The sequence below is a fragment of the Dipteris shenzhenensis genome, chromosome 12 (genome assembly GCF_047967505.1).
Source record: "Dipteris shenzhenensis isolate YYH24624 ecotype China chromosome 12, Dip_SZ_1.0, whole genome shotgun sequence".
Lineage (NCBI taxonomy): Eukaryota > Viridiplantae > Streptophyta > Polypodiopsida > Gleicheniales > Dipteridaceae > Dipteris > Dipteris shenzhenensis.
In genome coordinates, this window is record NC_141607.1 from 25,423,058 (window position 1) to 25,441,393 (window position 18,336).

General features: G+C 42.4%; 1 protein-coding gene across 1 annotated transcript; it reads left to right on the forward strand.

Annotated features, from left to right (window-relative positions):
• Positions 1-213: 213 nt before the first annotated feature.
• LOC147896026 (pentatricopeptide repeat-containing protein At4g39530-like) lies at positions 214-3,556 on the forward strand. Its single transcript, XM_087382153.1, has one exon. The coding sequence runs from the start codon at positions 755-757 to the stop codon at positions 3,140-3,142; it is 2,388 nt and encodes a 795-aa protein (XP_087238279.1). The 5' UTR covers positions 214-754; the 3' UTR covers positions 3,143-3,556.
• Positions 3,557-18,336: the final 14,780 nt, after the last annotated feature.

Sequence of the window (18,336 nt, forward strand, 5' to 3'; positions counted from 1 at the left end):
TTCATTGAAATTGCTGAGCTCAGTGAGCGAGGATGAAACATGTTAATCTCGACTCTCAACTTAGACTTTAGATTTGCATTGGGTGCTTGTTATGCTTTTCACACACAGGCGGATATGTATCCTAGCTGGCATCTTCCATCATGATGATGGCAGGAAATGATTGTAGCTTCAAACATGTCGCTCTTTGGGCAGATGTGTGTGAATCCTCCGTAAGTTTGATTTCTTAAGAATATTGCAGTGGGCAATTTTCATAGAACTAGTAGAGGTTTTGAGTTTCATGCTGATTTCTACCCATGAATCAGAACTACCAGACAGATAAATAAGCGCTGGATGTTTTAAGTTTCATGCTGATTTCTACCCATGAACCAGAACTTCTTAAAGCGTCATTAAAAATGCGTCTCTTAAGAGTTTTCTTGGAGGGACATGGAGGGGATCATGGAAGGAGCCCTTGGATTGCAGGGAGGGGATTCAAGCTCGCAAAACTGGCTCCCAGCGAATCCCAGAAGCTGATCCTGAAATTGGAGTTTTCCAGCTCTTCCCTTTGTAAGGGACTACTGTCAGGCGTCATGCGTGTTACGTATCTCAACTGGCTGCGCAAAGGAAAATATTAGGGATCATAGGTTCCACTTGCACACTATGGTAGATTTAACAAAAGTACCTCTTGAGCATTCACGAAAGTGGCATATGTTGAAAACGAATTTGTCATATTCCTAATCATGATGCAACGCTCTTCTTTGAGGCCTAAAACTCTGTCATGTGGAATGCCTATCTCAAAAGTTTGCGTAAAGGGAAAGGGAAGGAGAGTCTGGATTGGCTTGACAAAGATTGCCTTCCAGGCGTTGCTATTACATATGCTTCGCTTTTGCAAATTTGCGGAAACCTAAAAACCCTGGCAGAAGGTAGGCGTGTACATGAACAGATCATTAAATGGGGCCAGGAAAGTGAGACATATTTAGGGAGCCTTGTTGTACAGATGTATGTCAAGTGTGGGGCTGTAGGAGATGCACGATTGACTTTTTTCAAAATCCATGAACGTACTATTTTCTCGTGGAACTGTATGATTGGAGCTTGTACTCATTATTTGAAGGGCAATGAGAGCATCAAACTCTTTAGACAAATGCAGGAAGAGGCTGTCCTTCCAGACAAGGTCACATTCGTCAACATGCTGGCAGCTTGTACTGACGAGGACTCTCTCTTTGTAAGCAGGCAGATGCACATCTATATCGCTTGCAGTGGATCGGAGTATGATGTGGTTGTTGGGACTGCTCTCTTTAACATGTATGGGAAAATTGGCACCCTTGAAGATGCCATGGAGGTATTTGCCAAAATGATTGAGCGGAATGTGGTGTCCTGGACTGCCATGATATGTGTTTGTAACAAGCATGGGCATGGCAGGGAGGCCCTCCAACTCTTTCACCAAATGCTTGAAGAAGGTGTCGTACCTAACACTGTCACCTTTGTGAGCATTCTTTCTGCTTGTGCTGGTCCAGCAGCTCTAGATGTAGGTAAGTATCTTCACGCTCGCATGATGGGCAGTGGACTTGAGTTTCACTCTTTTGTTGAAAATGCTCTTGTGAGTATGTATGGCAAGTGCGGGAGTCTGAAAGATGCACAGACTGTATTTACCAATATATCAAAGCAGGAGGTTATCCCCTGGAATTCCATGATGGGGGTTTATGTTCACCATGGGCACAGCAGGGAGGCCATCGACCTCTTCATTGAAATGCAGTCAAAAAAACTAATTCCAGATAAGACCACTCTTCTTACCGTTCTGTCTGCATGTGCCAATGAGGGAGCTTTAGCTGAAGGCAAAGATATCCATAATTACATTAGTGCTATGGGACTTGAATCGGATATTGCAGTGTCAAATTCCCTTGTGAACATGTATTGCAAATGTGGGAAAGCTGATGCTGCACAGAAAATGCTTAACAAAATGCCCAATCGGACGGTAGTTTCTTGGAATGCTTTGATTGCAGGATATGCTCAGCATGGGCATGTCAAAGATACCCTCCACATCTTTCAGCAAATGTTGCAGGAAGGAACGTTTCCTGACAAGGTCACCTATATCTGTGTTCTTGGTGCATTGGCTAGCCAGGAAGTACTAGCTGAAGGAAAGAGGGTTCATACTTGCATCACTTTCCAGCCAGATGTTGTTGTTGCAACTGCCCTTGTCAAAATGTATGGAAAATGTGGTAGCCTGGAGGATGCACTAAGGTTTTTTCATGGAATGAATGAGCAGAATGTGGTCTCATGGAATACTATAATTGCTTTGTGTAATCAACATGAAGATGGTAAGCAGGCCCTTCACCTCTTCAACCAAATGCAGCATCAAGGTGTTATTGCAGACAAGTGCACATTTGCCAATATTATTTCTGCTTGCTGCAGCAAGGCAGCTTTAGGCAAAGGCACGCAATTTCATGCTGTAGTCATTCATCTTGGCTTCTTACAAGATGTAGTTGTTGGGACTGCCCTTGTCAACATGTATGGCAAGTGTGGCAGCCTGGAGGATGCACAGAGGATGTTTGACAAGGTTCTGAAGCGTGATGTAGTTTTATGGACTGCCATGATCAATGTGTATGCACAGCATGGGCAGGGCAAGAAGGCTCTCCAACTCTTTGATCAGATGGAGCAAGAAGGAGTCGTGCCAAATGAAATCACATTTGTCACCACTCTTTCTGCCTGTAGCCATGCTGGTCTTACGAATGAAGGCCGTCGGTACTTAACTTCCATGCAACAAGATCATGGTATCAAACCAACAGAAGAGCATTATGATTGCATGATTGACCTTCTCGGAAGGGCAGGTCAATTGGATGAAGCTGAGGAATTGATAAGTAAGATGCCGTTCCAGGCAACATATGTGTCATGGATGACTTTGTTAGGTGCTTGCCGGAATTACAGCGATGTTGAACGAGGTGAACGCACTGCAAAACGCCTATTTGAACTGTATCCAAAAAACTCTTCCCCTTATGTGATGTTATCACACATCTATGCTGCAGCTGGAAGGGAGGAGGATGCAGAAAAGGTACTGAAAGAGATGAGGATGGAGGGTCTAAAGAAGCAGACAAGCCCTGGTGCCATAGAGACTAAGGCAGGGTGCATGAATTGTCAGCAGATTATCAATGTACCACAGCAGGTTTTGTAGGAGGTTGAATATGTAGACCAAGGATGAAGGATGCATGTTATGAAATCTCCATGGTACAGAGGAGGAGAAGGAATACAAGGTTTGCATTAACAGAGAGACAGCAGCAACTGCAAGCCGGTGTAGTGGCGCACCTACTAGAAGCGCTTTTATTATCATCAAGACTATAATTGAATTCCTCTCCAACCGACAAACTGTTGTGGTCGATGTCTGGTTTTTTGATCACTTGAGAAATATCATTCCTGCCCTTCCAGTTGTCCAGATGCCAAACTTAGGACTGGGTTTTACCCTGCAAACTTGCAATCTAACTATAGACACCACAGCTCCTAAGCTGTTCCTAGTTCAGTGCAAGATGTTGAATTTCCTTCTTTTTAGGGTACTATGAAGCTTATATTTTATACAATTCTTCTTTAGGTGTCAGGGATGATAGTTTTATATCTTCTAAGAGGCTTATAATAGGAACATGTAATATTGATATATGATATAATGCTGTTTACTCTTCATATTTTGAACTTCCTGGATCTTCACCTTTGCACTGAAGGCTTGCCACTTACTGGAGTGAAGGTGTTAAAAACCCAAGCTTATTTCTTCATCGGCCTATCATTCTGAGGCATGGTTATTTTATCCAAAGCATTTGGTGCTGCCGAAAGTATAAAGCAGAGCAACTCGTGGAGCATATAACTTTCGAGTAGTCTGTTTCATGCACAAATACTATTGATACCTTTGCCTCCTCCCTCCATCCACTATCACCATCCTTTTCCCTGCACTCTTGTTTTTCCCCACTCACTTTCCTACCTTTGAATCAATTGTATTCAACCTCTTAGCTATCTGTTTTGTTTGAGCTATCTGTATGTAATTACAAGGGAAGATTTCACTAAATCTGATCAAATTTCGGTTTTCGGTAACATGTGTTGTTGTCCTAGGCCACATAGTGTCAAGACATTGCTTTTCCCCACAGACATGGACAAGATCAAAGTAATACTCCAATTTCCACCCTTTGTAAGTCTAGGTAGCTCCTCCATCTATTGCTAGTGTTGCTACTTGAACGTGCTTAAATCTAGGATCTAGAGTTTGGTCTAGATCCCCAACTCCACACTGAATTTGCAAAAATCCCTGTGGTGGGCATCTTGTTTTGTATGAAGGGATCAAAAGCATCTCATGGAAGGATATCCAAGTAGGTGGCCTCCTATCGAAGCTATTTGTAAGTGTTGTTGAAAAAGAAAATTTAAAAAAGAGGAAGCCTCGAATGTGGGGTTGGAAGGTAAATTTGTTAGTGTCCTTTCGTGTGCCTACTCTCTCCATTACCCATGCCACCTTTAAAAGGAAGTTGTAAACCCTATGTGAACAAGGACTTATTAAAATGTGTAAATTGTATGTGGAGTAGCGGTGAAGCTCTGCTTGTAATTACATGTGCCTGAGAGTATATGAGAAAGATCTAATAGGACAGGCGCAGTCAAAACTCTCTTGGTTGATACTTGTAAAATTAAAATATGATGCTAAAGAGAGAAAGAATGTAAACTAGGGTATACATGTTAAATCTAATTCTATAGAGAGAGACCAAGTCTGGTGAGAGAAAGCACCGATAGGAACAAAACGACACCAGAAATAGTCTCTAAAAAATATCTCAAATGGATTCTACATGTGATTCCTACATGTAGAGAGAGAGAGAGACATGCAAATCCTATATGTGATTCCTAAGTGCAATTCCTACATGCAGAGAGAGAGAGACACATGCGATCCCTAAATGTGAATCCTACATGCAGAGAGAAATTCAAAGTCTTAATGCGATTCCTACATGCAATTCGTGTATGTAGAGCGAGAAATTCCTACAATTTCTACATGCAGAGAGCCCTACAATGCCCCTACAATTCCTAAATGCAGAGAGAGAAGACCTCAAAACTTGTATAAATATCTCATAATGGAATGAATTCGAGGCATTGTTTTGAGATCAACTTTGGTGTTCTTGTGTAATTGTCTCTAAGTATCCATCTCCCTTGCACTACCAACATTCACTAGCATGTCCTACCCTTGTCTCCCACTCCTCCCTTCAAAGAAATAGAAGAACCTTATATGTGGGTCTCAAACCAAACTCAGCTAACTAAGGTGTGGGGGTTAAAGGCACTGTGCCTTTACCCCGGTTATGTACAATACTCAAACACATATATAATTGAATGAAAAAGAAGATTAGGGTGTTCTGCACCCACTAAAACTTGTGTGGCTCTCTGTTTCTCTCTCTCCCTCTTCCGTTCTTGCTTCCGTTTAGAGCACTCTCAATTGGTATCAGAGCCTGAGTGATCTAGCTAAGCGTGTGTGAATGCTTGAAGCTCAGCAGCTCTGTGGGAGGAAGGAGAAGCTCTGTGGGAAGCTTTGTGGGTGACTTTACTTGCATCCGAGTGTGTAGAGACCTTGGAGGAACCTTTGGAAAAGTCACTTTGGTTTTGCGAAGTGGTTTTGAAAGCCTGTTAAGTGTTTTCAAAGAAAAAGTCATTTTTTGAGCTTTTCCCTGTTCCATTCGATGACAGAGACTCCGTATTGACTTGTAGAGGCAACTATTACTTGCTTTTGGTGTCCACTTCATTTCAGGAGCTTGGAAATACCTTCATTCTCGAATCTAGGATTATTTCATTGGATTTCTGACTCACTGTGTCAGTTTCTGCGTTTTTCTGCCCGGGTGTTGGAACTGAAGTTTGGAGCAACCATTTGCAGATCTATCAGTTCTAATAGACTCAGGAGGTCCTAAAACTTCTATGTTGCTCATCATTCACACTCCGGTGGAGTTTACAAATAGCTCTGTTTCCAAAAACGTTTTTCAGTCCATGTGTTGGACCCAGTGATTGAGACCACGGTTTCCAAAACCATCCATCCCATTGCGTTCCAGACGCCCAAAACCCCTACCTGTCAGTTCTTTCACAATTTGGTGGAGGTTTTTTAGAGTTATAGATCTCTGTGTATTCGATTTCATCTCTCTGTTATGCATTTTTCATTCTAAGGTTTTGAAACCTTAGATTTATGCCACATGGCAGTGGATAAGTGTTGACTCCCATTTCTCACTCATCGGTTGGGATTTTGGAGTTTCGACAGAAGAGAGAGATTTGAAAATTTTCTTGCTGAGTCCGATTATGCAATGGTGCCCATGTTTTGAGGCATCTCAGGTTCCATTTTTAGTAGCGGTCATTACCGTGGGACTATGATTTCTTAAGCATACCTTATGCAGATCACTCTGGTTGCAGTTTGAGCAGTGTGTGCTCATTCGTGGTGTGCATTGGGTTGCAGTGGATGATTTATAGGCCATTTGGATGCATTGCGGTCCTTATTGGATGCGCTGATAGGCCCAAATTGCCTTGTGGGATGCTATTTTTATAAACGCTTTGCACATGGATGCTAGTTTATGCTGAGGGACAGCTTTGACACATTGCAGATGATGCACTAATAGTGCTATGCTCTCTTGGATGAGATATTATTAATGCATATGCTAGTGGACGGTGTTTATACTTGAGTCATTTGGCACTTATTGGCATTTTGGATGCCATTGCAGTTGGCATTTTCTTTTGGGCCAGATTTGCTCATATGGATGCATTGTACATGAGTTAGATGCTTTGAGACATGAGTTTTGGTGATATTTCACTCTATTGTGGCATACACATTTGGGTGCACTTGGTATTTGGTGTGATTCTCTCTTGTAGGCACTAGCATTTGGGATTTTTGCTTCATTTGCATCATGGCATCCTCTTCCATGTCTGAAAAGGAGTTTTTCAGCATTAAAAAGTTTGTTGGGACAAACTTTTCTTTGTGGAGAGAACAGATAAGGGATGTGCTTATTCAAAAGAAGCAGATTAATCCCTTGGCAGGGATTAAAGCTAAGCCTGCAAATATGTCTGAGGATGATTGGAATGAGTTCGATGCATTAGCAAATTCTACTATTAGACTTCATCTTGCAGAGTCAGTTTATTTTACAATAGTAAATGAGTAGACTACGGAAGATTTGTGGAATAAATTGTATGCCACTTATGAGAAGGAAATTGCCTCTAATAAAGTTTACCTCATGAAGAGGTTGTTTGAGCTGCAGATGAAGGAAGGCTTCTCCATTGCTTCTCACTTGAATGAATTCAATATTATTTTCAGCCAGCTTCAGGCTCAAAAGATAAATTTTGATGCAGAGACTAAGGCAATATTTCTCTTATATTCATTGCCATCCTCATGGGATACCTTTCGTATAGCTGTCAGTAACTCTATACCTGGTGGACTACTGAAATTTCATAATGTTGTGGGTAGCTTGTTGGCCGAGGAGATTAGATGGAAGTCTATGGACGGCAACAACCAGGATGTAGTCTTAAATGTGCAAAGGGGCAGATCATGCTTTTGGCCAGGGGTGCCAAGTGTGGGACTTTGTATCCCTTACATGTATCAGGGGTATTTGATCATGTTGTTGCAATAACCAAGTAGCCAAGCACTTCTTTGTGGCATTGCAGGTTGGGGCACATGAGCCAGAATGGAATGAAACACTTATGCCGTTTGGGTTATGTACCGCATTTGAGTTTCTCTGATTTTGAATTTTGTGAGCACTCTCTATGGGAAGCAGACTAAATCAGCCCATAAAAGAAGGGGAAAGAAAGTTTGAAAATCTTGATTTGGTGCATTCAAACGTATGTGGTCCCATGCCTACACGGTCATTAGGCGGGGCTGAATACTATGTGACATTCATTGATGATGCAACTAGGAAAGTGTGGGCTTATGCTATAGCTTGGAAGAGTGATGTGTTCCAGGTATTTCAGAAATGGCTAGCCTTGGTTGAGAATCAGTCAAGTAGAATGCTTAAATGCCTACGGACTGACAATGGTGGAGAGTATCTCTCTCATGACTTTTAGCATTTCTATGATACACGTGGGATTAAGAGGGAGCTCACATCCCCTCGTACTCCAGAGCAAAATCCAGTTGTAGAAAAGATGAACTATACCATTGAAGAAAGGTTGCAATGCATGCTTTCCAATGCAAGTTTTTCTAGTGGTTTTTGGGCTGAGGCAATGAAGACTGCAGTGCATGTGATTAATAGATCACCTAGTAAGAGTTTAGATGGTAGTATTCCTGAAGAGGCATGGAGTGGCAAGAATCCCTCTTACTCTCATTTGCATATATTTGGGTGTGAGGCATATGCACATGTGCCAAAAGAGCTTCGAAAGAAGCTAGATCCTAAGTCTAAGAACTGCATCGTTCTAGGTTATGGTGAAAGTGGAGAGATGGGCTATCATCTCTGGGATCCAGAAGCAAAGAAGATCATACGCAGCCATGATGTAGTCTTCAATGAAAAGAAGATGCATAAGGCACCCATGAGGGATGTCGAAATGAGGAGAATCACTTTCCAGAATGTGAATCCACCTGCATATGTTGATAAACAGCAAGCTGTCCATGCACCAAATGTGCAAGAAATGGTACCACCAAGTACTCCCACAGGTATACAATCAAGGGTAGATGATGAATCATCTATTAGTGGAAATGATGAGCCAAATGTGGCTGATATGCAGGTGCAAGATCAAGATGAAATTCCCTTGAGAAGATCATCTAGAATGTCTAGACCTCCTGATAGGTTTGTTCCAGGGGTAGACTATGTGATGCTTCCTGATTGCGGGGAGCCTTCTTACTACAGAGAGGCTATGATGCGCGAGGATCAACGCAAGTGGGAGTATGCTATGCAATCAGAGATGAGTTCACTTATGAAGAATAAGACTTGGGACTTGGTTTCTTTGCCACATGGAAAGAAAGCATTGCCATGTAAATGGGTCTACAAAATGAAGGTCTCAGGTGATGATGTGCCTAGGTACAAGGCCCATTTGGTCGCTAAAGGGTTCAAGCAAGAGAAGGGTGTGGACTTTGATGAGATATTCTCTCCGGTTGTGAAGATGACCACACTTAGATGCATGCTTGGACTAGTGGCATCAGAGGATATGGAGCTTATGCAGATGGATGTCAAGACAGCTTTCTTGCATGGGGATTTGCATGAGGAAATTTACATGGTGCAGCTGGAAGGTTTTGAAGAAAAGGGCAAAGAGCATTTAGTTTGTAAGCTGAAGAAGAGTCTCTATGGTCTTAAGCAAGCGCCTAGAGAATGGTATCAGAAGTTTAATGCTTTTATTCTATCCCAGGGTTTTAAAGGGAGTGAAATTGATCACTGCCTCTACACTAAAAGGGCTAAGGATAATAGCCTGATAATCTTGGCACTATATGTGAATGATATGCTATTGGCTAGCAAGAATACTTATGAGCTAGATGCATTAAAGGCAAAGTTGCATGAGGCCTTTGATATGAAGGATTTGGGACTTGCAGGTCATATTCTTGGTATGCACATCACGCATGATCAGAGTAGGAAACTCCTTTGGCTTTCACAAAAAGAGTATGTTACAAAAGTATTGCAGCATTTCAATATGGAGGGGGGGAAGGCAATGAGTACTCCATTGCCTCCATATGTGAAACTGAGTCATACAGATAGTCCCAAATCAGATGAGGAAAGGGCCATGATGGCCAAGGTTCCTTATGCATCAGCAGTTGGGAGTCTTATGTATGCTATGATAGCTACTAGACCAGACATTGCATTTGCAGTGGGAGTTCTTAGCCGGTATATGGCTAATCCAGGAAAGAGGCATTGGGAGGCAGTTAAGTGCATCATGAGGTACATGAAGGGTACCAAGTAGATGTGCATCTGCTTTGGTAGAGGAGACATGCGTGTACTTGGGTACACAGATTCAGACTATGCAGGGCATGTGGATAGTAGGAGATCCACTTCTCGTTATGTGTTCACCTTTACAGGTGGTGCAGTGTCGTGGATGTCTCACGCACAGAAGTGAATTGCTTTGTCTACCACAGAGGCTGAGTATGTTGCAGCCACAGATGGTTGCAAGGAGGCTATATGGCTTGATCGGCTAGTGGGAGATTTGGGGATTCATACAGGTGTACCAACATTGCATAGTGATTCCATGAGTGCTATTCAGCTAGCACAGAATCCAATCTTTCATGCAAAGACCAAACACATTGAGGTCAGGTACCATTTCATTACGGAGTTACTTGAGGACAAGCGCATAGAGCTTGTCAAGGTTCATACAGATGATAACCCTGCAGATATGCTGACGAAGAGTCTACCTAGTCAGCGGTTTGAGTATTGTCGTGTATTGATAGGAATTGGATAGTATGCTCACTGGTTGTTCTCCCTTAACGGCACATTGTCCTTTAAGTGGGAGGTTATGGGGGTTAAAGGTCACTGTGCCTTTACCTCGGTTATGTACAATACTGAAACACATATATAAATGAATGAAAAAGAAGATTAGGGTATTCTACACCCACCAAAACTTGTGTGGCTCTCTGTTTCTCTCTCTCCCTCTTCCGTTCTTGCTTCCATTGAGAGCACTCTCATAAGGTGGCATACTAACTGAGCCATGAACTAGAGTACATAAGGATAGCTATCATCCAACTATTATTCATGGGCGGTGTACCAACTGCATCTACAGATAACAAGTCGGTGACATAAATGCACAATGGTCACCTTGGCATATCACAAGTGGAGCTCGATATCTCAACATCTCCTTACCCCAAAAACTCCAATGGATATGAAACCTTAATTCCCCCATCCATCCTTACAAATGATTCTTTCATACAAGCATGCACAACCTTTACTTTTCACATTAATCGGGCCATGACCTGAGGTTCTAGGCTACCAATATAATACAACGATGACACCCATTAAAACTATAGGTGACAAAAAGCTTTTGGAGCCTTTCAAATGACGTACAAAAGTGGCAACATAAGCTAGTTGATAGAAGATAAACCAATGCCATGTGGCAACACCGCCATTTCAATAAGATCCAAGTCTTGTCTTATCTTGTGACCAAACTAACCCTGTTGACTAGGTTTTGTTACTATGATCAAACCAATTATTAGATCAATGGTATAATCTTATAGGAAACTATGCTATTAATATACTATTGCCCTATGATTATGCATTAACATAATCATTCATCTTGGGTATAGAATCTTGAGCCATAGTAGCAATCTAATGGAAAATTCGATCAATCCCAATACATAGTGCAAAGGTTGTAAGTAGATGTTGAGGATTCATCTCAACATCATGTATTATCACATGTGCATAGCACTAACCAAAAGAGTGTTAAAAGGCATAAACCCTAAAGGGGTTTGTGTATATTCTTTATTTTCAACTAAATCTAGTGTACATTAAGTCATTTGTGGCATGTTGTCTAGCTGTGCCTTCTCTCCTCATCTCCACTCTTCTCCTCTCCTATCTCCATATTTGTTCATGGTATCAGAGCATTGTTCTACCTTCCACTAAGGTGCCATCTTTGTTGGAGTGTGAGAGAGATTGTGATTGAGAGTTTCTCACGTTCTTGTGAGAGTTCAATTCCGTAGAGAAAAGATTTCGTTCATGGTCATTGCTTTGAGATAAAATTTCCATTCATCAATTTCTTTTCAGAATTCTCGTTTGAGAGAGAGTTTCTTAAGTGTGAGAAAGATAAGGAGAGTTTTAGAGAATTTCAGTTTCTGTGAGAGTTTTTGGAGAGATCAGAGACTATTCTAGCCTAAGGAGTTTTAGCCTACATCGACTAAGGCTCAACAAGACAACCAAGACTCCTACAACTTACCCAACTCACAAGCTGCACCACTACAAGCAAACAAAGCAGATCTGCTCCAATCTAGCATTCGATTTATGCAACAATTTACTAAGGCAACAAGCAAAGCCTCAACACAAGGCTCCAACAGGCAAAGCGGCTATTCAGTAGCAAAGCAACGCCATCGACAACCACTTCAGCAAAGCTTACGACATACATGACTCCAATCAAGCCCATAGTAGACGCCTATGCCTTCAACGACTCACCAATGAAGGCAATAGCATACAAATCAACCAACTAGACATGGACTGCAACGTAGAGCTTCAAGCAATTGTCACACGTTGGCGACTCTCTGCAACTCCAGCCAGTGAAGCAACGAGCTTCTCCAAAGCTTCCAGCCACAACAATGACCACCGAAATAGAGAGAATGCTTCATCGACTCCTCTTCCAACCACAGTGCCAACCACCAGAGAACACTCACAGAAACCTCTATCAGACACGACTCACTAGAGGAGACAAGACTCAACCCAATGAGCACTACTCGCACAACTCGAACAAGATGATGAGGATAAACGACAACATCAACGGTCTATCCAGAGCGACATAATTCTCAAGCTCAAATAGAATCTTTGATAGAATCTCCAAAGATTCCATCTAACCGTATCACCTACAAGGCTTGGCTAGCCTAGTGACACATGGCACACCCTATCTACCACATCAACAAGGCACCACATCATCACTACCCAGTGCCATGTCACAATTACATGCCATCAGTACACATCAGCTTATCTGCCACGTTGGCCTACTAGCTCAGCATGCCCATCATCAAGCCACATCATTTTGCCACATTAGCTTTGACTAGTCAAGTGCTAGCTCTACCAGTCCATGTCATCCACAACCTCAGCTGCCATGTCATCAATGCCACGTGGCACATAGCACATCCACATGCACAGTTTCCACTCCACCGATACTCTTAGTGCTCCACATGCACATTAATCTCTTCATAGGCACAATGTGCATCTTCCATGTGCACCTAGTTGCCACGTTACAATGTCACATCATCATTTATCATTTTTTGCCCCTCCACCTAGATCAAGCCATATCTCTTGATTTAGGTGGAATTTGAGGGTGCTCCAAAAGAAAAAACACTCGATTTTTCATGCTCTACATGCTCATCACATCAAGCACAAATTTTGGCACTTGTATCACGTACTTTTTAGCCTTGGTACAAATCCACTTGTTTCACATGTTTAAGCCTCTCCATCGATGCATCTAACCCAGCACGTAAAAGGAGTAAAAGAAAAAGAAATTATTTACTGCCTGTCATTGCTTGCGACGATTGTCCTAGCTATAGATCAGAGTAGATTAATACATCCATAGAGGAGAGAAATACAAAGCATCCAATCGTAGATTAATGCATCCATAGAGGAGAGAAATCCAAAGCATCCAATCGAAGCCATGCCCCAAAATTCCCAATTAGTTTCTAAGTCCCTTCATTCACATGTGGTTTCACATCATCACACATCTTGAAACCCTACCTTCCATACATAATTGTGCAGATTCCAAAGTATTCAAAGGTATTATCAGGTTGTGCAGTGGGCAGATTGCACATCATTTGATTTTACACTCATATGCCACCATTGTAAAGCCTTATTGACTATTTTGCTAACATTTGTGCACATTATGTGAGCCTTGTAAATCCTGTTGGCTATTCCCAACATCATTCGCCACATAATCCTTAATAGATTGGGATATATTGCAGTTCTATCTACATTGGCAGTTCAGTTTGTAGATGATACAGAAAATGTTTAGGTAGGTAGCATTGTGACATAAAAGGGAAATCTGGCCTCTCATGAAGCCACGTGTTATTATTTCACGTTTATTTTTAGATTTTGTCTTTGTTTTCTAAGGAACAAGAAAATCTTTCAAACGGTGTCTTTGTCGTAACTGTTCGCTTGCCCATGGTTCCTTCTTTTCCTCATCGTGATCGTCGTCGTTCCACAAATCTAAAGACCTGCTTTTCCTCATCTACTTCTGCTTTTTGCATCCCGTGCATGATTGCATCATTGTAGAGATGCACTGGGAGATCGAGATCTGCTACCTCCACCCCAAGTCCCGAATCAATCCGCTTAGCTATGATCCTCTCCTCTACAATCGTGACCGCTCTACCACTTTCTTGTTCACACCGGCTTACATCGAAGGCAAAGGATTCTGCTCCAGTTCCTTGACGTTCTTGCTATAAGCTGCTCTCCATTGATCCTCCTTTGCAAATTTCCTTGATTCGTTGCATGTGTTGTTTCATTTTGTTGGGTTCTTGCTGTAAGCTGCTCTCCATCGATCATCCTTTGCAAATTTCCTTGATTCATTGCATATATTGTTTCTGTTTATTGGTTTCCTTGGCAATGATCGAAAGATCGTCGTTCCATAGCGTATCTCACTGTTCCCCTATTGAGTTCATAGGCTATTGGAACCCGAGCATCTGGTTGAGCTGATTGGGAATGTTGCCGGTGAACGGATTATGAGACAAATCAATTAATTAGAGCTGGGGCAGGTTCCATATCGAGGGTGGCAAGGGACCTTCGAACTGATTGTGGTCTAGCAGGAGCACTTTGAGATTCTGGGCCTGAGACTAGGAGTCTGGCACTGTCCCGCTAAAACTGTTGTGGCCCAAATTCAAGGCGGTTAAATTACCATGGGCGGGATTGTCTGGGAGCCTTCCGCTTAGATGGTTGTTATGCAAGGAAAGCATATGAAGTTGAGTGAGCGGGGGGAATTCGAGTGGAATTTGTCCACTCAGAGAGTTATTTTCCAGCTTGGGCCATTGAAGGTTCGAATAGTTTGCCATTGAAGGTTCAAATAGTTTGCCATTGAAGGTTCTTAAGGTTACCCAGTGATGGATGTATTTGTACTTGAAAAGCCAAGATGGTGGAATGCATTGCTAGGGGGATATGCCCTTCGTAATAATTATGAGCCGTGAATGGTAGAGAAGATGCTGGTGCTGATATGTGGCAGCATGCGAATGGTGTAGAAGAGCTTAGATGGTTGAGCCTTTTGTGTTGTTGTGTGGATAGCCCTTGTCAATGTGTGTAGCAAATGTGGGAGCTTGGAAGATTCTGAGGTTGTGTTTGCAAGGCCATGTTTGGAGTGTGTGTTCAGAATGGGCATGCCAAAGAGGCCCTTCAACCATCTAATCGAATGCATTGCGCAACTTTGATGTGAGAGTCTCATTACAGTTTCACCCCTCTGCACTTAAATATCCCACTTCCCTTCCCTTTGGCCTCCATTGTGCCACCCTTTTATGCTGGAGTTGCATGCGTGTCTTGACTGTGAGGGGATAGATCGGGTCTATAGCCCACTGAAGCTCACTGGTGGAGAGCATGCAAGCTAACCGAGATTGAAGGTTTTGAGAGGAGGTCGAAAACATTTTGGAGGACACAAGGGTCCACATCAATATGTCACCCTAATGTTTACAGTGAGATGTCATTTTTATGTTGGTAGAGGCCGTTGTTGCGGAATGCAAGGAGAGTTGGGAAGCAATATAGGGAGCAAAATGCAGGAAGAATTGGAAAGCAATGTAGGGAGCAAAACATAGGAAGAATGAAGGAGAATTGGGAAGTGATGTAGGGGCAGAAAGGGAATTGTGAAGCAATGTAGGGCGCGAAATGTAGGCAAGCTATGTAAGAGAATTGAAGAAACAAAAACAAAAGAAAACAAAGAGAGAGAGGGAAAGAGGGGGAGAGAGAGAGAGAGAGATAGATAGCTAGATAGATAGATATATATTAACGTCTCTAAAAGGCCAAATGGCCTATGAGACTAAAATAGTTGATACATCTACTAGTGTTGTCTCATCAAAGAGAACAACAAAATAAATAAGATGAAGGCTGAGAGCTACTAAAGGTACTTACAGTTAGAGGGACTGCAAGTGACCCAAATCTAATGAAAAGTATTTACTAAAAGTACCAATTGATCAGCATAGGCAGAAAGCTAATCAATAAAAGGGTTGCACTCTTCTTATGTAAAAACTCCCAATCATGGGCAGCTCTAGGATCTCATAACTCGGTGCCACACATTTCTTGTGTTTGGCACTGATGGCATGGATCCGATGAAGATATGGGTGCCGGGCACGGGGTCTTGGGAGCCTGGGCCTCCGTGACCTAGATATGGCGATGGCTCGGTCCAAAATCACACCATTAGAGTGTGGCAATCTGCATGTGTGTGATAAGGTGGTGGTGGCGCCAAGGGTTTCTGGTGGCAGGGAGGGCATAAAACTAGCTAATCTGCTGACAATGAAGAAGACTCTAAGTGTACTTTGCCTGGGTGGGGCTGGTCTCAGCTGTTTGTCTCCCAACAATGTCTCTCTATGTCACTTGAGCTCTGATAAAAACAAACCCAAGAATTTTTTGTCTTCGTACTCCATCACCCTACAGAGTGGGCCAAATCCTTTTCTGAATAGATAGTGGTATCTTCCTCGGATTTCATAATATACCGTGCATCTACATATGTAATGCTCCTCTGTCTCCTCCTCCTACTAGCATAATTGACATATTAGATCTTGAGGGACTATGTGGGTGTATCTCCCTGTCTCTATTCTCAACTGATGTGATGAGGTTCGAATTTGGCCAATAATACTATGTAGCCCATGAGATAGGTGTGTGTCCATGTATGCTGGTTTGGCTATCAGTTCATCTAGAGATAAATGAAGAAAATGGCTTTGGTAGTATGCCATCTTCTTCCCTAAGGGCTCATGTGGTCTAGTCCAGGTTCTCTCAGTCTCCAACTTGACAATATCAGCTCTAATGATCTTGTTTTGGTCATGGTGAGACAAGTCTAACTTGGGACAATCCAAATTGTATTGAAAGGGTGGGAGTGCCTCCATTGTCAACTCATGCTCTACAAACCATCTCTATAGCTGAGCATACCAGCACCATGTTTGACTCTCCTCTGCTAGCTGCCTGGATGATATCATAGCCAACCGTGCATATCTAGATCCCGGTAGGTCCCACGATCTATGTATGCAAGTTACTGCCTGGAACAGAGCCTCAATCACTAGTGGAGGAGCTGCTAATTCAGCTCATATTATCGGATGTGGTACAGATGGCTTGCTCTGGGATCATGTGGGCAATCAATGTCACTAATGGCCTTTCCAATCTTTTCCACTCAGTTGCACCCCCTACACTGGGGCCCCATATAGCTGCACTGTAAAATAGTGTGGGCAACACCAATGTCTCAAACAACCATAATTTTGTGCATGGCTCTTGAAACTATACATAAACTGACTTACCAACCCAACAGCATAGCTCAAATTTGGCCTGGTAATAGGCTCCAGGGAAATCGCATTTGGATGTGGCAAGATGCATACTGAGGTATGTGAAGTCCACATTGCAGTATGGACTATTTTATGAGACTGGGTTCAGATACAGTTGCATTGATACATTGATGCTGATTGGGCTGGTAGTATTTCTGATAGACGATCTACCAGTGGATATGTGTTTTCTTTTGGGAGTGCTACAGTCACTTGGAGCAGCAAGAAACAACCTACAATTGCCTTGTTAAGCATAGAGGCTGAATACAAGGGTGCAGCATGTGAGGCAGCTTGATTGCATAAGCTACTTTATGATATGCATTACTCTACAGAAAGTCTACAGATGGGCCAATTGTCATTTATTGTGACAACATGAGCAGTATACACTTGGCAAATAACCCAGTCTATCATGCTAGAACAAAGCACATTGAGGTGCATTACCACTATGTGCGGGAGAAGGTTCTAGTAGGTTTTATTGATCTAGTTTATGTCAGCACAGAGGATCACGTAGCTAACATAATCACGAAGGCATTGGGCACAGAGAAGCTGTGCAAGTTCAGAGACCTGCTTGGTGTGCAGGAATTGGGATTGAGCTCGAGGGGGAGTGTTGAGATATTGAGCTCCACTCGTGATATGCCAAAGTGACCGTTGTGCATTTATGTCACCGACTTGTTAGCTACAGATGTGGTTGGTACACCACCCATGAATAATAGCTAGATGACAGCTATCTTTATGTACTCTAGTTACTGGCTCAGTTAGTATGCCACCTAGGTTAGCTGAGTTTGGTTTGAGACCCACATATAGGGTTCATCTATTCCTTTTGTACTGAGAGAGAGTTCTTTTGGCTTTCACAACTAAGAAGAGGAAAACTATATTTAGCCTCCACCTGTGTGTGTATTCCCCCATTGTGTATGTGAGAAAGCTGCAAGTGAGACTCCTTACCTCTCTCCCACTCTCTTCACAACACATTCCAAACTTGAACATGAGACTAAAACATTATGAAATAAGGATTTGGAACGAGACCATTAAAGTATTACAAGTGCTATGTTGCATGTGATGCATGCATCCTGAACACTATAGGATATATGAATTTATTCAAAAACATCAAAATTTTGTTCTGTACATACATGCAACCAAGTAATCATTCAAAAATACACTACATGAGCTCTTCCTCTACCCAAGGACACACCTAAATTGGTAACATTAGGCATGGATTAATGGCCCTCCAATGTTGTGCTAAAGTGATGCACACCCATTTGAGGGCATTTGAAAACCAAAACATATTGAAA

Coding starts and splice junctions, on each gene's coding strand:
- LOC147896026 (XM_087382153.1), top strand. CDS start 755: ATGTGGAATGCCTATCTCAAAAGTTTGCGTAAAGGGAAAGGGAAGGAG.